We start from the raw sequence: 16,814 nt of genomic DNA, 5'->3' as shown, positions 1-16,814 counted from the left end.
TCAAGTTGCTTTCATTGTATGTCACAGGGATGATCATTGTCTGCAAGTTTCTGATCTTTGTACACATCCTGGCATCTGAATATCTTTTCCAAGGACTTCACTGGGAATATTCCTTGAGCAGAAAATATTCATTTTCAGGTATCAGAGTAATGTCATTGACATAGTCATCAGTTATTGGTGTTTTTACCTTCAATTTTAAAACCGCATTCATCTTCTTTCAATTCATCTTCTCTCAATATATAATCTGCATAAAGATTGAATAAATAAGGGGAAAGTATATACCGTATTTTTCAGAGTATAAGACGCTCCAGACTATAAGATGCACTTACCTTTTTTGGTGAGGAAAACACCAAAGAAAAAGAAATCTGCCTCTGCCTCTGCCTCCCAGCAATTTTGCCTCCTTGCAGCAAACAGCAAATAGCCTGCTTTACTTTCGTTTTTGTTTTCAGCACAGCTTGATTAGCACAAGAAAAAAAATCTGCTCCCAGCAATTTACCTACTTGCAGCAAGCAGCAGAGGCCCGCACAGCAATAGGCAATGGCAATCCCTGCAGCCTGAAATAGCTGAGAGTCAGGAGGCTGATCCAAGGGACAATCAACTTGTGCTAATTAGGCTGTGCTGAAGCTGAAATAGGCTGTTTCTTCTTGCTGCTTGCTGCAAGGAGGTAAATTGCTGGGAAGCAGAGGCCAAAGGATGGGGGCCAGTGGGTGGGCAGGGCTACATTTGGTGTATAAGATGCACCCAAATTTTCACCCCCTTTTAGGAGGGGAAAAGGTGTGTTTTATAATCCGAAAAATACGGTAGCCTTCTGTCATTGCTTTCTAACCTGGAACCAATCCCATTTTGTTCTGTCTGGATTGTGGTTTCCTAACCTGTGTCTAATTCTTGCATGACGAAAATGAAATGTTCTGGAATTGCCATTTTTCTAAGGATGTTCAACACAATCAAAGGCCATTTAGCACCTACTGACTTTTTAAAAAAATATTCTTTGTCTTTCTCACTTATCCAGAATGCATCATCAATAACATCTCATGCTTTATGGTCATTTATAAAGCCAGTTAGAACAATTGGCATCCATGTAGGGTATTAATCTGCATTGCATAAGCCTAAGCATTATTTTTCTAGCATATAAAGTTAAGAATATTACACAATGGTTTTCACTGTTAAAACACTATTAAGTCTACGTCCTTTAGTATTGATCTTTGGTGTTTTACAATCTGTTAGTCACCATGTCATTCTCCAGTTTTGCTGGTATATCTTGATCATAACTAATTCTTTCTCTGTTGTTCATATATCTATAAATATTCCATCAATTCTTATTGCCTTCTGACTTGGTAATAACCAGAGTGGTGATCTCAGCTTCTGTACTAGATGTGCATCTAATTAAATGATATTCTCTTGGAAGTTGACATGTCTACTTACAGAATTTCAGCATATTCTTTCCATTTTTGTTTGACCTTCTTGAAACCAGGTACTATCTATTCATTGTTTTTCTTTTGTGTCATTTCAAACTTGGAACCCTCCTTTTGAGTATGGGAATCTTTTGGAAGACTTTTCTTTTTTAAAAACATGAGTCTCTTCATCTCTCATATTTTTGTAGATGTTGTAGTATTACTAATTGTCTCTTCTAATAGTTGTCTGAATAATTCGTTAAGATCCTTTCTGAGATTTTTGTCTTTCTTGGTTTTGGATTTTATTCTCTTCTAAGTAATTTTGACTGTTAGTTCTGACATTGAGTTTGCTTTCTTCTGTTTCTTCATGTTTGGCACCCTCTTTTCACATTCATATTTAACAACTTATTTAAGTTTATTCCATAATTCCTCTGCTTTCCAAACAATGAAGTTCAGGACTTCAAAGCAATTTCTCATGTACTCTTTAAAAATGGAAGCCTATGCTCAAGATAACACCATGGAAAACAGTTGGATTCCCCCACCCCCTATTTTGCTTTAACTTGACTTGGAACTTGCATATCTGCAGCTTGACATCCCCATATATGAGGTTGATAGATTAATAGATAGAAAAAAATGTACTTGCATATTGACAATCATTCATCATTGTGTAATGATAGTCTTGGCTAATTCTTTAACCTATGCCCTCCTTGCTATAGCAAGTCAATCATAATATTAAAATTATAACTATAAAATCTGTGCCTTCAGCCTCAAATTTATCCTGAAACTTACCTGACAAAGGCTTAAAATATATTTTATTCCTGGTACTCTCTGCAAGGCCATTATTCTACTAACACATTCATATTATGAATATTAAATTAAATTACATTAATCATTAAAATATGACTACATCTGTGGAAAAAGATAATTTATAGTGTTTTTCTTTTTAACATTGGATTATTTCCATCAACATTAGTTAAACAGTGGTAGAGAGGCAGTATATCAAATAATAGATTAATTGCCTGATGCATGCCTTTAAGAATAAAATGCCATAACCTGCTATCCAGACCCACTGAGCTATTTTTTGTGGTCTCTGGAACCCAGAGAGTTTCAGTGATGCCAAGAAAAAATAGCATTTTTCTGCACTGTTTTCTCTTTTAAGGAAAACAATGAGAAAGGGGGGGGAGGCATAACTCTTTTGGGGGGACTTAAGAGGTCCAAAGTGACGGGCATGTCCATGCCTTCTTGACAACAGTGCCAAAGTGATTGCCACTGCCTTGTGGGAATGTTTTATACAGCCTTATTGAAATTGGGTGTTAAGTTATTGAAGATTGACCTAGAAGGTATTTTTTAATTCAGTGATTTTTTTTCCCCATTCATCTAAACAGTTTTAGATTTAGATATGTAAAGGACTGAAGTGTAGTTGATTTCAATGAAACGTAATTGTGCTTAATTTTGGCTGAGCCAAGTACATTACTATTTACTTAAAACAAACAAGCAAAGCAAAGCACCATTGTTGGAAGAAAAGTCTTCATAGGATACATTTAGAGGAAGAATAATTTTTAGAGCCATCCAAGGGACTTCTATATCTCAGCCGAATTGCTGCCATTTCTGCTCTTTTGTTTGTGTGAAGAGTAAAGCAGTGACATTGAATTTGATGCTGATCAGAGCATTGTGCTGCATGCAATTAAGTTATTAATGTGCTGTTATTAAAGGGCACGAAATGTTTCTGCCCATGCAGTCACTGTGAGAAAGAAAATGGTTCCTGGAACCACACCCTCCTGTCTCTGACTTGAATAGGTTTTGAGTCATGTGCATGATCCAACAAAGCCCAGTGAATGATGTTCATGTATACAGTAATCCATTTAATGCCTTTCTGTGTTGCACCTTCAGCGTAACAATACAGATGCTTACGCAACGTGTGCCTTCAGTATCTGCACTTTACAGGTGAATCTGTTTCGAAATCACAAAGGCTTTTCACACTGCCACTGCCTAAGTTGCAGGGCCTATTACTGGGATGGATATTAGAAAACCTTAGGGGAACAGGCAAGGGGAAAAAAAAGATGCATCCATTTTATACTTATATTTTAGAAATATAATAATAATAGCACAACACCTAGAAATAATAGCATGACAAAGTAACAACTTTGGCACATTGGAATATCTGCAAGAAATATCATTTGCCTGCAAGCAAGACAGGTGGGACCACAAAATAGAAAAAGTAATAGAAAACGAAGAAGCTAAAATGCTTTGGGACTACGGAACTCAAACAGGCAGTCACCTGCCACATAAAACCCCAGACCTAAACAACTGTTGGTGAGAAAGACGAAAAAGTCTGGATACTGGATGTGGCAGTACCTGGAGACAGCAGACTAGAAGAGAAAAAACAGGAAGAAATTGCAAAATACGAAACCTGCAAATTAAAGGTAGAATGATTGTGGCAAAAGAAAACAAAGGTAGTACCAATAGTAATAGGTGCCTTGGATGCAATCCAATCTCAAAGCATCGGAAGCACCACTTGAACACCATTGGCTGCAATGGTGCTAATGCCCTTGGCATTACAATGGTGCCAGTCAATTGCAAAAGGCAGTTTTACATCCTGCAAGGATATCTTTAGCACCATCAAAGAACATCTGCCTATCCCAGGTCCTTGGGAAGGATAAAACTCCCAAATCTAGTCTAAATATGAGGCTGACAGTATGACAAACCATAATATCAATAACAACAAAACAACAACAACAATAATAATAAAGATGAGAAGGTGAAGATCCTATGGGGCTTTTGAATACAGACAGATTGTTATGACCTAGGCTCACTTAGTCATTACAAGACACAATTAGTCCCAAACAAACCTATTTTATTATAACAGCTGAGAATTACTTCATTCCCAGCTTAGTCCAAATTAATTCCAAAACAACTCCTTCAGAAAAAGTCCTTCGGGCTTATCACAAACCTTTATCTTCTTTGGCACCCTGCCAAAGGCCTTTCTTGGCAAAGCCCCATGAAGTTCAGAAACAAGAGATGCTGACTGGAAACAGATTTAGCAATGTTTGCTTTCCTACAAAGAGCCCAAGAGCCTTTGCTGCTCTTTTAAGCTGTATGGGAGGGGCCAAACATCTCCTGGCTTACTCCTGAGTCATCCTTTTAGTTGTTTTTGCCTTCTGGCAGCTCTGTGCATGCATGCACTAGGAACAGGCTCCTCCTGTTCCTTTGCCTCTCTGCTGTCCGACTCTAGAGGCTCCGGAGTCCACGCATCACTCCCAGATGGCCCTGGCCCCATCTCTGCCTCCGACGCAGAGCCCTCATCCGGGCCTTCCCCAGACTTCAGGACTGGCCCATGTTCCTCTCCAGCCTCCTCACTGTCCGACTCCGCTGCTAGCTCCACGGGCTGCTGGCATACCACAACACAGATTGTCGTTTAGAACACAACACATCAGATATCACAGTTGTTAAAAACTGAAGGTTACAATATTGCTGTACCAGGAGATGCCAGAATTGAAGAAAAAGAACTAGAAAAAATAACGAAATATCGCGGCCTGGCCATCGAAACTACTCAATTAAGGATGAAACATGTGACAGTGATACCATTGTCATCAGGGCACTTGGCACCATGTCCAAGAATTTTACAAAATACATCAAGAAATTAGAGCTTCCTGCAATAACACCAGCAGAACTGCAAAAAACTGCGCTACTTGGAACATCATACATTTTAAGAAGACCCTTGATTGATACCTAGGATGCTGGCATCAACCTCTATCAACCATCAGTGCCAGTCAATAATATTTACGATACATTTTTAAATGTTCAGTTGATTGAGTTTCATGTTTAATTAATAAAAGAGAATAATAATAATATACACTTATGGAAGACATAATTTTATTCAAGGGACATATACAAAAATGGCAGGGGTGGAATAATACTTATTAGACATGGGTAACACTGTAGAGGAGAGCTGAAGTTGCAAACATAATACTACCAAACAAGATTTTTCTCAACTGTACTACTCCGTCTTTACTCATTCTATTTACTCTTGTTTCCAGGTGCATTCAGATAATTTATACAAAGTTTCTCAGATAGCAAATGTAATTCCATGTTTACATAAATCCATTTGATAAGTTCTGCTCTGAAGCAAAATTGACCAGGTAACAAAGTCAAACCACCAGGAACTTATTCCCTAATGGTTTAGATCAGGGGTGTCAAACTCACCTTATCATCGTCACGTGGCATACATGTGGCATATAGTGACTTTTTTCCCATTCACTAAACCGGGCGTTGGTGTGGCCCGCACGTGACGCATCTGGCCCATGGGCCACGAGTTTGACACTTCTAGTTTAGATAGTCTTAGAGCAATTGTAGCCTAAAATGGTGGCACAGTGGTTAGAATGCAGTATTGCAGGCAAACTCTGCCCTCATACCAGGAATTTGATGCTAACTTGGCTGAAGGTTGACTCATCCTTCCAAGGTCAGTAAAATGAGGATCCAGATTATACCACTCCAGCACTGTGGAGTGGTATACAAATCTAAGTGGTAATGCTGTTGCTAACTGTAACATTGGGGAATCCTTGGTGCTCTCAGTGCTTGTGACTGAGGGGATTTGCTCCCTGTTTATATACAGTAGTTTGCACTACCAGACTGTGTATAAACAGGCAGCAACCCATATGAGCACTGATGATATTACTTAGACAGATAATTAAACAGCTGCAAGCAAATAACCAAGTTGAAAGAGCACAAAGGACTCCAAAGTACAACCCTGAGCTACATATATTCTCTTCTATTGAAATGTAACATTGATGAATTCAACACTCTTGCAAGACCTAAGATGAAAGTGTGGGAATCAATGCTAATGAAATTTCCTTGGTAGTTATCAGTTAAAATCCTACATGTTGCAGAATGAACAAGATTGTTTTTGAACAAATATAGTCGTTCTAAAAATAGGCAATTTGAGTAAGAGTCCTAAGATCTCTTGCTTGCTATTTTCAGCTATTTCAGGAATGTTATTTATGAATGTTAATTTTAGATGAAGAAGAGCGATCCAAATGATGTGGTTGTGCAAAGCGGTTCTAAGATCAGACTTGATGCTGACGATGGAGTATTACGGTCTTATCAGGAGGAATTGGAGAAACATAGATTCTCTGTGTGGTGAGCAAACCTATGTATGGCGGTTTATTTTTTGTTTGTTTGTTCGTGGAGAACTATGTAAAATGTGTTTGGGATGGTGAGAAATACGGGCAAAACTTTCTAAGGCAACGTGACAGTTGAAACAAGTGGTGATTTAGTACCAGAGCTGTTCATCATTTCAAGAATCAGAAAATACATTTCATTTCTCCTGTTGCTGGAAGTGATGCCGTTTGAATAAGCCATAAAAATGAGTTCCTGGCCATTTGTGGTTATTAAAGGCCCTTGGGCACTTCTTTGAAAAGGGTAGCTGCTAGAGTAACAGTTCTAACCACAATATTCTTGCCAAATCCTAATTTTATAATCTGCCTTCTTCAGTTTTGCCTGGGGTTTTCAGATAAAACTTCCTGCCTCCTCCATTCTCTCCTTCATCTTCACCCAAAAGTGTTTCCACCACCTATTAAGAAATCGTCATAAGCCATTCAAAATAGATAATCACTGCAAAAGTAATTTTCACTTTACTTTGAAAAGAGGAGAAGGGCACAAAAACTATGTAATGCTTCTGCAATGTAACAACATTTGTATATTTAAATTGTTCGATATCATCCTGCTTGTGCCCACTCCCCTAAAACCCCAGCCCCTGTTTCCTAGATGAGTACTGCTGATGTGTGTGGGCTGGAATATTTCTAACAGCCTCTACTGGTACTATGTGGCTCACTTAAGAGCAAGATTAAAATTATCTTCAGAATCTAATCGGGGCGGGCTTCAAAAATTTTAGCAAGGTGTTCTCTGCCCAGTTGCTGGGTGGGTGTGGCCATGGTGGGTGTGGCCTAGTCAGGTGCCCTCCTGCACCATGGTGACCTCCTGCACCATGGGGGGCATTTTTGCCCTCCCTGGGCTCCAGAGGCTTTCTTCGAGCCTCCGGGAGGGCAAAAGCAGTCTCCTCAGGTTCTGGAGGCCCTCCGGAGGCCCTCTTCCGGAAGCCCTCTTCCGGTAGGCCCTTTTTCACCCTCCCCAAGCCTCCCCAAGCCTCCGCACACACCCTGCACTTACCTGCATCCAAAACAGGCCACATGGGGATTCCTGGGAGGGGAGGGCAGGGGTGGGCAGGGCCAGCCAGGAGTGGGATTTGGGGGTTCTCTGAACTGCACAGAATCTTAGCTAGAGGTTCTCCCAGCTGCGAACCCCCAGCAGCCCAACCCTGAATCTAATACTAAATTAATGATGGAGGATAGGCGAATTTTAATGAAAGAAGGATTTTATTGGGATTGTTTTGTTCTTTTTTTTTAATGTTGCCATTTACTTTGTTCAGCCATAATTCTCCTTCTTACCTCCAATCCTGGCTCAGACTGACCCAATTCTCCCATTTGTCCAAATGAGAGTTACAGACAAAATGTAGTGTGGATTTTCATGGGAGTGGATTAGTACAATCTAATGCAAAGGCATACAATTTATGGACCATATGCTCCCCTCTCCTAAAAGTTTTAAGAAGGGTCTCCAAAGTTGGAGCTGATTATTTACAACAGCAACAAAGAAAACAAAGACCTTCCTGATTTTCTTCTCCGACTTACAGTTTTAATTCTCCTTTTAATCGCTGTGGATATTGTTCATTGCTTTCTTCAGAGTTACTTCTTCCTTTTTTGCCCATTAGGCTCTCAATTCAAGTTATGAAAATATATGGTCGTAGACCAAAGCAAGACAAAATTAAGAATATGAATTACAAATACCCATTAAAAGAGACTATTTGCAACTGAGATTTTATATATCAGTAATATATATATTGCTGTATATATATATACATACATACATACATACATACATACATACATACATACATACATACTGTAATATATATACTCTAATATATACACACACACACATATACATATACATATGCATATGCATATACACATACACATACACATACACAAACACATCTATCTATCTATCTATCTATCTACACATACACATACATACACATTCACACACACACACATCTATATCTATCTATCTATCTATCTATCTATCTATCTATCTATCTATCTATCTATCTATCTCCCCCAGGCCTAGTGACTTCTGATTTTCATTGCAGTGACATAACATTTGGGCACCATTTTGGAAACCTGCCAGTCCAACCATTTAGAAGGTAATATACAATTGCTATATGAGATTGATCTAAAGAGTCTCTACTGCTACCCTTAGTAGATGGTCAATAGGGCATTTCAAAAGTTCAGGCTCTCATTCACAACTTTCATACCACTCCATGGTTAGGAATCATTGCTGGTAGTGACCCCTTTAGCTGTCTTCTTTTCTAGTGGTGTTTCATTCCATCAGGTGGATGCCAGAGCATCCTAGCAAAGAGGGGCCTGCATTAAAGATGCTGAGCTTGTCAGCTGGAAAGCTTACACTCGGGTTTGAGACCTGAGCTCTGCATGATGGAGGAAGTTCCCATTACTTGCTCCAGCTCCTGCCCACCTAGTAGTTCAAAAGCATGCAAAAAGGTACTCATGCTAAAGTACCTCTTCTGTGAGAAGATACCATTTCGCTAGGAAGATAACAACATTCATGTGCCTCAGGATATAGACATGCTGGGCACATGACTACAGGAATATCTTCAGACCATGTTGGCTCCCTCAGTTTAGAGATGGAGATGAGCATCGCTCCCTAGAGTTGGACACAACTGGACAAGGGAAACCTTTACCTTTACCTAGCATCTTACATTTTCCTCTTTTGGTGGGGAACTCCAGTAAAAGGAGACTTTCACTGAAAGAAGGACAAGCATACATTGAAGAAGTATACCTTTTCTCTCTTCCTTCCTTCCTTCCTTCCTTCCTTCCTTCCTTCCTTCCTTCCTTCCTTCCTTCCTTCCTTTCTTTCTTTTTAAAAAAAGAGGGGGTAAATTTTCAAAAAAGAATGTAAATAATAATAGCTGCTTACTGATTTGCATGGTCGTAGTTTAAATAAGTTATTTTTAAAATAATAAAAGATAAAATAGATAGTCTGCCCATACTCTTCTTGCTTACTTGTGGAGCAGAAGATCACCAGTACTATCTCTGTCATCCTTGAGTAATAAAGAGATAGAAAGCTGTCAATTAACAAACTAATACTTTAGATCTTGAAGAGCTGGTGCCAATCAGAATCATTAGGAGGTTGGACAAATTTCCTTACCCAGTATAAAACAGACTTCTGTATTTCCAAATATACTCTCTTCAAAACATATACCTTTCCTTGTATTAATGAAATGATCTTCCTACAGTGATGCTATTGCACAAATAGACATACAAAACTGGGTACATTTGATGGAAGCAGTGACTACATCAAATGGGCGGGCCTTAAAACAGGGTACCTCATTCTGAGTCTTTCAAGATATTTTTGTCTTCAATCTCTGTCCTCCCTAATCAATTTTGACTAGGCTTGATAGATATTGCAGGCATAAATGTCAAGAAGGACTTTGGTCGGAGAAGCGGCTTAGCTTAATCTTATTTATTTTCTTTCTTTTTCTACCCTCCAAGTTATTTTAACTTTGAGTCAAAGGGATCAGTCTTTCTTCTAATCTTAGATATTCTCTGTTAGATTTCATCTCTAAATATATATTCTGTTATATGATTAAGGACAAAAAATAATAAAAGAAATTAATGGAGTTTTAGGTATGGAGGTTTTCAGGCTTCCATAAAATAAGAGTTTCAGATACTCTGAGATGCAATCTGAACAATTTCCTTGATCTTTTATTGGAACTGTAAATCGTTTATGGGGGCAGCCTTTTTATAAACTCTTAAAGTCCCATAAAATCTATTTAATACAAAATACTGTACTACCATCCATCTTCAAAGTTATGCATGTAGTACATTAATTATCATTAGCTTAGAGTTCCCTTGAAAATAGTTTGGTTTTTTTTCACCATCCTGGTAGCCTTCTATCTTCACCTTGTAAATTTATATACAGTATATTCCAAGAAATGAGCATGTAATATATACATTTTAAGATATGGCTTTCCTGAGACATTATTTTTTTCAGGAGGGAGAGGTAATGACAAGAAATATTTTTTCAAGAAGTATTGTTCCTATTCTTGCCAATAGTTGCTATTATTCACAAACTACCATACTAAGTCTCAGTACATCATGCTATTATTCATAAAATGCTATAAAAAGACCCAGAGACCCAACTGAACAAGGCTTTAAATCAGCTTTCCCGAATATGGTGGTGTGACTCCATCTTCCAAAATTCCCAATCAATACAGCTAATATTGGTGCTAAATCTTAACCCGAGAAGTTTTGAATTCCCCTGAATATAAAATCCCTTTTATATATATATATATATAAAGTATATATATACTTTGTGTATAAATGGTCACATGGTATTTGTCTATTTTTATTTTATTTTTCTCTGTTGTCACTATATCCTCCTTAAAATGAAAGGAAGTAATTTGACTGACCAGCTCATAGGACCAAGGTGTCCATTCAATGTTAGACAAGTATAACCTGAATAGAACAAAAGTACTGTATGGAATACATATTATGGTTTTTGACCATTAGCGTTTCCCAAGCTGATCATTCTAGAATCTACATGTATTGAAAATGTAGCTCCTGTAATTTCTACATCATAAGCCCTAATAGTGTAATGTTTAAAAACTAGACTTTCTATGGATGTGCTTAGAAATCAAACTTAATTGAGCATTGTTACTGCTCTTACAGCTGAATCATCCTTAGCTTTTGGTTTTGTGGAATTCATGTGTCAATGGCATGCCTGCTCTGCCTGTTGAGACTGCAAGCTACGACATGTGAATTTCATCTTTATAAATGTTTTTCTCTACCAAAAGAACTTTTTGATGTAATAACTGCAGAAAACATAGAATAAGGAAACATTTTCCCCATTTTTCCATTAGTAATTACATTGGCTTTCCATGTTGTTGATCAGGAATGTTAAACTCATGTCGTCACCGTGGCGACACATGATGTATCGGGATTTTTTTTCCCCCTTTGCTAAAATGGGTGTGGGCATGGCCAGCATGTGATGCATCTGGCCTGCGGGCCAGGAGTTTGACAGCCCTGTTCTTGATGATAGACATACAGGTCATATGTAGCTCTTGCCTACATTTTCATTATTAGGCCAAGACTTTTTATGTAATTTTCCAAGGCTATTTTATAGAGCAACTAAATAGCCATGTTAAAATTGAGTAAAAAATATAATTTTGCTAGGACACTTCTTGTAATCCAACTATTTCAAAGGGTGTTTCAGCCTTTCCTGATTTGATATCCTCTACATATCTTGGATTGCCAGTCTTGGCCAGGCTGGAGGACACACAGATCCAAGAATTGTGTCGGAGATCAGTAATGTTGAATACAAATAAGATGATTTCAATCTTGACATGAACACAAAGCTGTTGAGAAACACTCAGGGGTGGGCTTGTATCAAAGGATTGTTCTTGGTGATATGAAGCATGATCAGGCTGGAGTAAATGCCTTTGCACACAGTACAGGAGAAGCACCATACCATGTGTAGTAAATTCCTGTATGAGTTCCTTCACTGTTGGGAATACTTTGGAAACAAGTAACAAATAAAAAAGAACTAAAACGATATGAAGAGGGGAAACATTTATTGTTTCTTCATGCATTTTTGCTCCAGCTAGAAGGCAAGAAAGTTGAACTTTCCTTGTCTTTCATGTTACAATGGTACATTTTTTAGTAAATGGATTTCCTTATGGTGAAATTCAAAATGCCCCGTGAAAATGAACATCTTGAGATTTCTCAGTGATTTTAAGGAAAAATCATAAATTATACCCAACATTGGTTTAATCTTAAAGCCATCATGCCATGGGACAAAAAAGAAATCTGCCTGAGTGTAACAGATTCCATATTCAAAATACTGGTCAAAACTGGATTTGAGACAGGATCAATTCTGTGGGAAATTAAATGTATGAGCACATTTTATTTTTTTGTTGTCAGATAGCAGAAATAACCCTAGATGATTGGGATAGTATCTATGGCATATTTTCCCCTCCTGCATGCCCCTAACAATAGAAGCTATTGTTTGATAAGAAATCTTTGGGAACAACAGGTAGAGCCCTCAAATAAAGCCATCAGTTTTCTGCACCTCTTTGCTGCCATTCAACATTATGTAGAAATATGTAGTCTTGGACTTCTGAGAAAGAAATGGTGAACTGAAGACAGCTCCATGAAATGTGAAGCTGACAACTCTGGCAGAATGAAGTGCTGATGAGTCAGTTGGCTCTTCATAATTCCTCTTCAGACAAGGAAAAACTTGACATCACCTACAAGTGCTCTGGGCAGTTGTAAGGACACCACAAAACAGCAGCCTCTGGGAAGTTTAGTTCTCTGAGAGATGAGGGAATAGCTATGGCTATTCAGCCATCCTTCTGAAACCATGGTTTGAACCTTTGAAAGGACACAAGGTTTGCATACTTCCTTTTCTGATCACATTCGGAAATTGCTTGTCAACTACTTTTCAGTCATTCAGAACCTTTGGGCAGACAAGTTGTGTAGCCCTGGGTGAGTTTCCTTCAGTCCTCAGCAAAAGAAATTTTAAATACAAGGCTAAGGACTTTGTTTTGAATAAACAATAAAAGGGTGATTAAAATTTTGATTTTATAAATTACAAATGGTGTAAGGATCCTGATAAATTTTAAATCAGATTTTGGAATTAATTATAAAGAATTCCTCCCATGGAAAAATGTTTTTGTTTTGAATTTTTTGAAAAATAATAAGATAGGACCTTAAAAAGTAGGCATTCGAGTGAACTAGAAGAAATTAAAGATTAAAATTAAAGGTGAAGAACACTCAAACTTGACATGCTAATACAGAATGAAGCAATATACTTTAACATTGGGCATATTAAATAATATTTTTGAACAATGCACTCAGATGTTAATTTTAAGAGTGTTTGCCTCTATAGACAGACTATATTTTAAAGATGTTATGGAAGAGGATCAAATATTACCTGACATGATCGAGACTGATTTGAAATTGACAGGCTACAAGAATGAAATGAAAAAAGATATTACACTGGCCATACAAAAGAAACTAATGATTTAATAATTAAAGATAAATACAAATAACATATGAAAGAAAATGTTTTGACTAATGATTCTATGTCGGATTTCCAAAGAAGCTTGTAAAAGCTTTGAAAGATTTTGTGAAATGGGCCAAAGAAAAAATGTAAGAAATCAAGTTCTAAGATATTGTTTGAAGAGTCTAAAAATCAAGTTTGTAAGAAATAAAAGAAAGGAATAGAAAGTTGGTTTATTTAATCAAGTTTAAAATAGATATGTTATGTCTGATAACCCTAGATGGACTTTTGCTGATACCAGTACTGAAATGTTGATTCCTTGTGGATTTTTTTATAGATAAGAGATGAGACATGGGAAGAAGAGATCATTTGTAGCATATTAAGAGGTTAATAAAGTTAATAAGTTATTAAAATTGTTTACACATGTGATGAAGGGGGAAGCCACTTCTTTACATATTGCCTTTTTATTATATTTTTATTTTGTGTTTTGCTTTCTATTTTTCTTTTCTGCACCTTCTACTTTTCTTTTTATTACTTTTTTTGTTTGTATTAATTTTTATTGTTTTAAATTTTAATACAAATCTTTAATAAATCTTTAATAAAATTATTTTTTAAAAAATATAAATATGCAGTTTTAATATGATAGTCCTGCCTCAGGACACCTCTATTTGTTTATTTTGTTTTTTATTTATCAGTTTTATATGCTTCCATAATATATATATCTCCCATCCTGGAATTGGCAGAAAAGCATGTTGACATAAGTACATAATCAGTGTGCTGCTGGATTGGATTTTTGGCCCTTCCAGTTCATCAATCTGTTCTCACAGTGGCCAAGAACTATCCAAGGAATTCTACAGGTCTCCTATCAGATGACCTTAAGAGGTAGTGCCATTGCAATCAAGGCTAACAGCCTTGTTCCACATGACTTCCATGAGTTTGTCTTATCCTTTTTTTTTTTTTAAATCAACCACACTGGAAACCAGCATCACATTATACATGCTGCCCCAAGGCTGTCTGGACTTCAGCAGTAAGATCAGGGATGGGAGCTGTCCTCAGAGTTTTAATATGGAAGCTCAGTAAAAGAACCACTCACAATTTGTCTGTTTGGGGGGAGGGGCTTGTAAACACATCAACAGGTCTTCTCCTTCTGCATCCTGCTTCCAATTGTATGTCCCACTGACTGGCCAACAGAATTTTTTTTAAAAAAATATATTTGTTTTGCCATAGAATGATATGATTATAAAATTCCCGGTCCCCTAGGATATGGGCTTGAGCCCTCTGAATTGTTTGTTTGTTTGTTTGTTTGTTTGTTAAATTTATTGGCTGCCCATCTTACCACAGGGTAACTCTGGGCAGCTATATATTATAATGTGAGAGAGAAAGTTCACACCTCTTACTACACCCTGTAGCCTCAGTCATGATACTGTCTCATGACCACTTACTTGGCACTTTACATGCTTAACGTCAATGAATTCATTTGTCTATTGATTCTTCTGTGGCCGAGTTCAGTAAAATCTGGGCTACATTCGCAACAGAGCAAAGCTAATAAAAAAGGCCTTAGTTTTGCCTTCCCAGATAAAGCTATGGCAGAGCTTGAGGGAAACTAAGAGTTAATTAAAAAGCACTGCAGCTGTAGCAACTTTGTTTTTAATAAAAACAATAAACTTTCCTTTTTTATAACACACAAGTGATTTGACATTGAAATAAATGCAGATGCTTCTTTGCACAGTGTATTCCCTGTTGTGCTTTTTTAAACACCTTCACATATGGTTTGCTTCATTCCTGTGAAACTGCTTGTTGTTTATGTCATACAAACAGAAGAGATTGATTTTACACTGAGTAAGTAGGGAGCAGAATGAATTATCCATTGGAAGCAAATAATTGCCTGGATGTACAAAAATATTTGAAATTAAACTTGGCTGCTCGGGGGAAAAAAAATCTTACGATTTCTTCTGATTCTCTGTTTAACATTTCGTTTACACTGAGGATTTATTTAAAAGGTTTTACAGTTTCAGCTGAACTGCTGTTTGAAATGGTATCGTTTGAACAGATTTATGGCTAAAGTAGCAAGAAAATTAATAAGTGATCTAATTTAATTTAGATCTTAAAAGATAGGTCTAAAAAGTTAGCAACACACTCAAAGGATGCTAACATTTATTCCAGGGGTGTCAAACTCAAGGCCTGGAGCCATGAGGTGCTTAGTTTTGGCCTGCAGGGCCTGGAAACAGCAAAGGACTGGCTTGTGGTACCTCTGCCAGTGAAAACGGAGCTCGGGAGGGCCACATGCAGTTCTCCTGAGCTCCGTTTTCACTGGCAGAGGGTTGCAGGAGGCCGTCACAGCTGAAAATGGAGTTCAGGAGCCCGTTTTCATTGACAGAGCACTCTGGTTATCACAGGTGCCCCCGACATGAGTGATGTCGAGCCGGCCATGCCCAACCCTGGCCACGCCCACTCCACCCCCCCCCACAGGGTCAAACACAACCCTGATACGGCCCTCAATGAAATCAAACTTGACATCCCTGATTTATTCTGTTGCCTTTGTCTCAACTTGTGATTGTCATTTGTGAATCAGTAATCTCTGATGCTACTTTTTGTTGCCTACTCTCTCCCTGGATGGTTTATAGTATCATCATTTTATTCTTTGCATACAAGTGCATATAGTGTGGAGTTATTTTGATACCTTTGAGTTAGTTTTGATTCCTGACAAACTGCTTGGACAATGGCCTGCAATTTTCTTAGCAAGATTTCAGAAGTGGGTTGCCATTTCTTGCTTCCCAGGGCAGAAAGAGTAACTGGCCCAAGGTCACCCAGTTGGCTTTATGCCTAAGTCAGGATTAGAACTCCCAGTCTCCCAGTTTCTAGCCTGATGCCTTAACCACTACACCAAACCGGCTCTCTCACCTTCAATAATAACATCTTATTTGTTGCTGTAATTGTCTGCTGTCAAGGATTCCACTGAAATGAATGCTCTGAATAGAGCTGGTGTTGGGAAGAACTTAATCGGCCCTAGCCTGTATATTTTGCTGATGCAGTTGTGGAAACAGAGACTGGGGTGACCAAAATTAATGGAGCTGACTGTCTAAAATCCAATATAACATGACAGATACATTTCAGATATCCCGAAGCTGCTGGAAAGAGATTCTGCAGTATAATTTGAAGATATGTGTAATTTATATGAAGAAAGGGCAGAAACCTGAACGTTCGGCAATCTGGAGATTCAGCTGCTTCGCAGATTTCAAACATCCACTGAAACAGATAACTGATGATGCAGTTACAGTACATTTCACT

General features: G+C 37.8%; 1 protein-coding gene across 1 annotated transcript in view; it reads left to right on the top strand.

The window, feature by feature from the left end:
• The window catches only part of LOC117672473 (uncharacterized), a 201,825-nt gene that overhangs the window by 94,742 nt on the left and 90,269 nt on the right, over window positions 1–16,814 (top strand). Inside the window, exon 10 of the mRNA XM_087890311.1 lies at window positions 6,406–6,527. Within this exon, the coding sequence (XP_087746437.1) occupies window positions 6,406–6,527 (122 nt within the window). The remainder of the gene's footprint in view (window positions 1–6,405; window positions 6,528–16,814) is intronic.

The sequence above is a fragment of the Pantherophis guttatus genome, chromosome 3, assembly GCF_059756535.1.
Source record: "Pantherophis guttatus breed Tessera chromosome 3, ASM5975653v1, whole genome shotgun sequence".
Lineage (NCBI taxonomy): Eukaryota > Metazoa > Chordata > Lepidosauria > Squamata > Colubridae > Pantherophis > Pantherophis guttatus.
The sequence above is the reverse complement of the archived record's forward strand: the minus strand, read 5'-3'. Positions and strand labels throughout refer to the sequence as shown.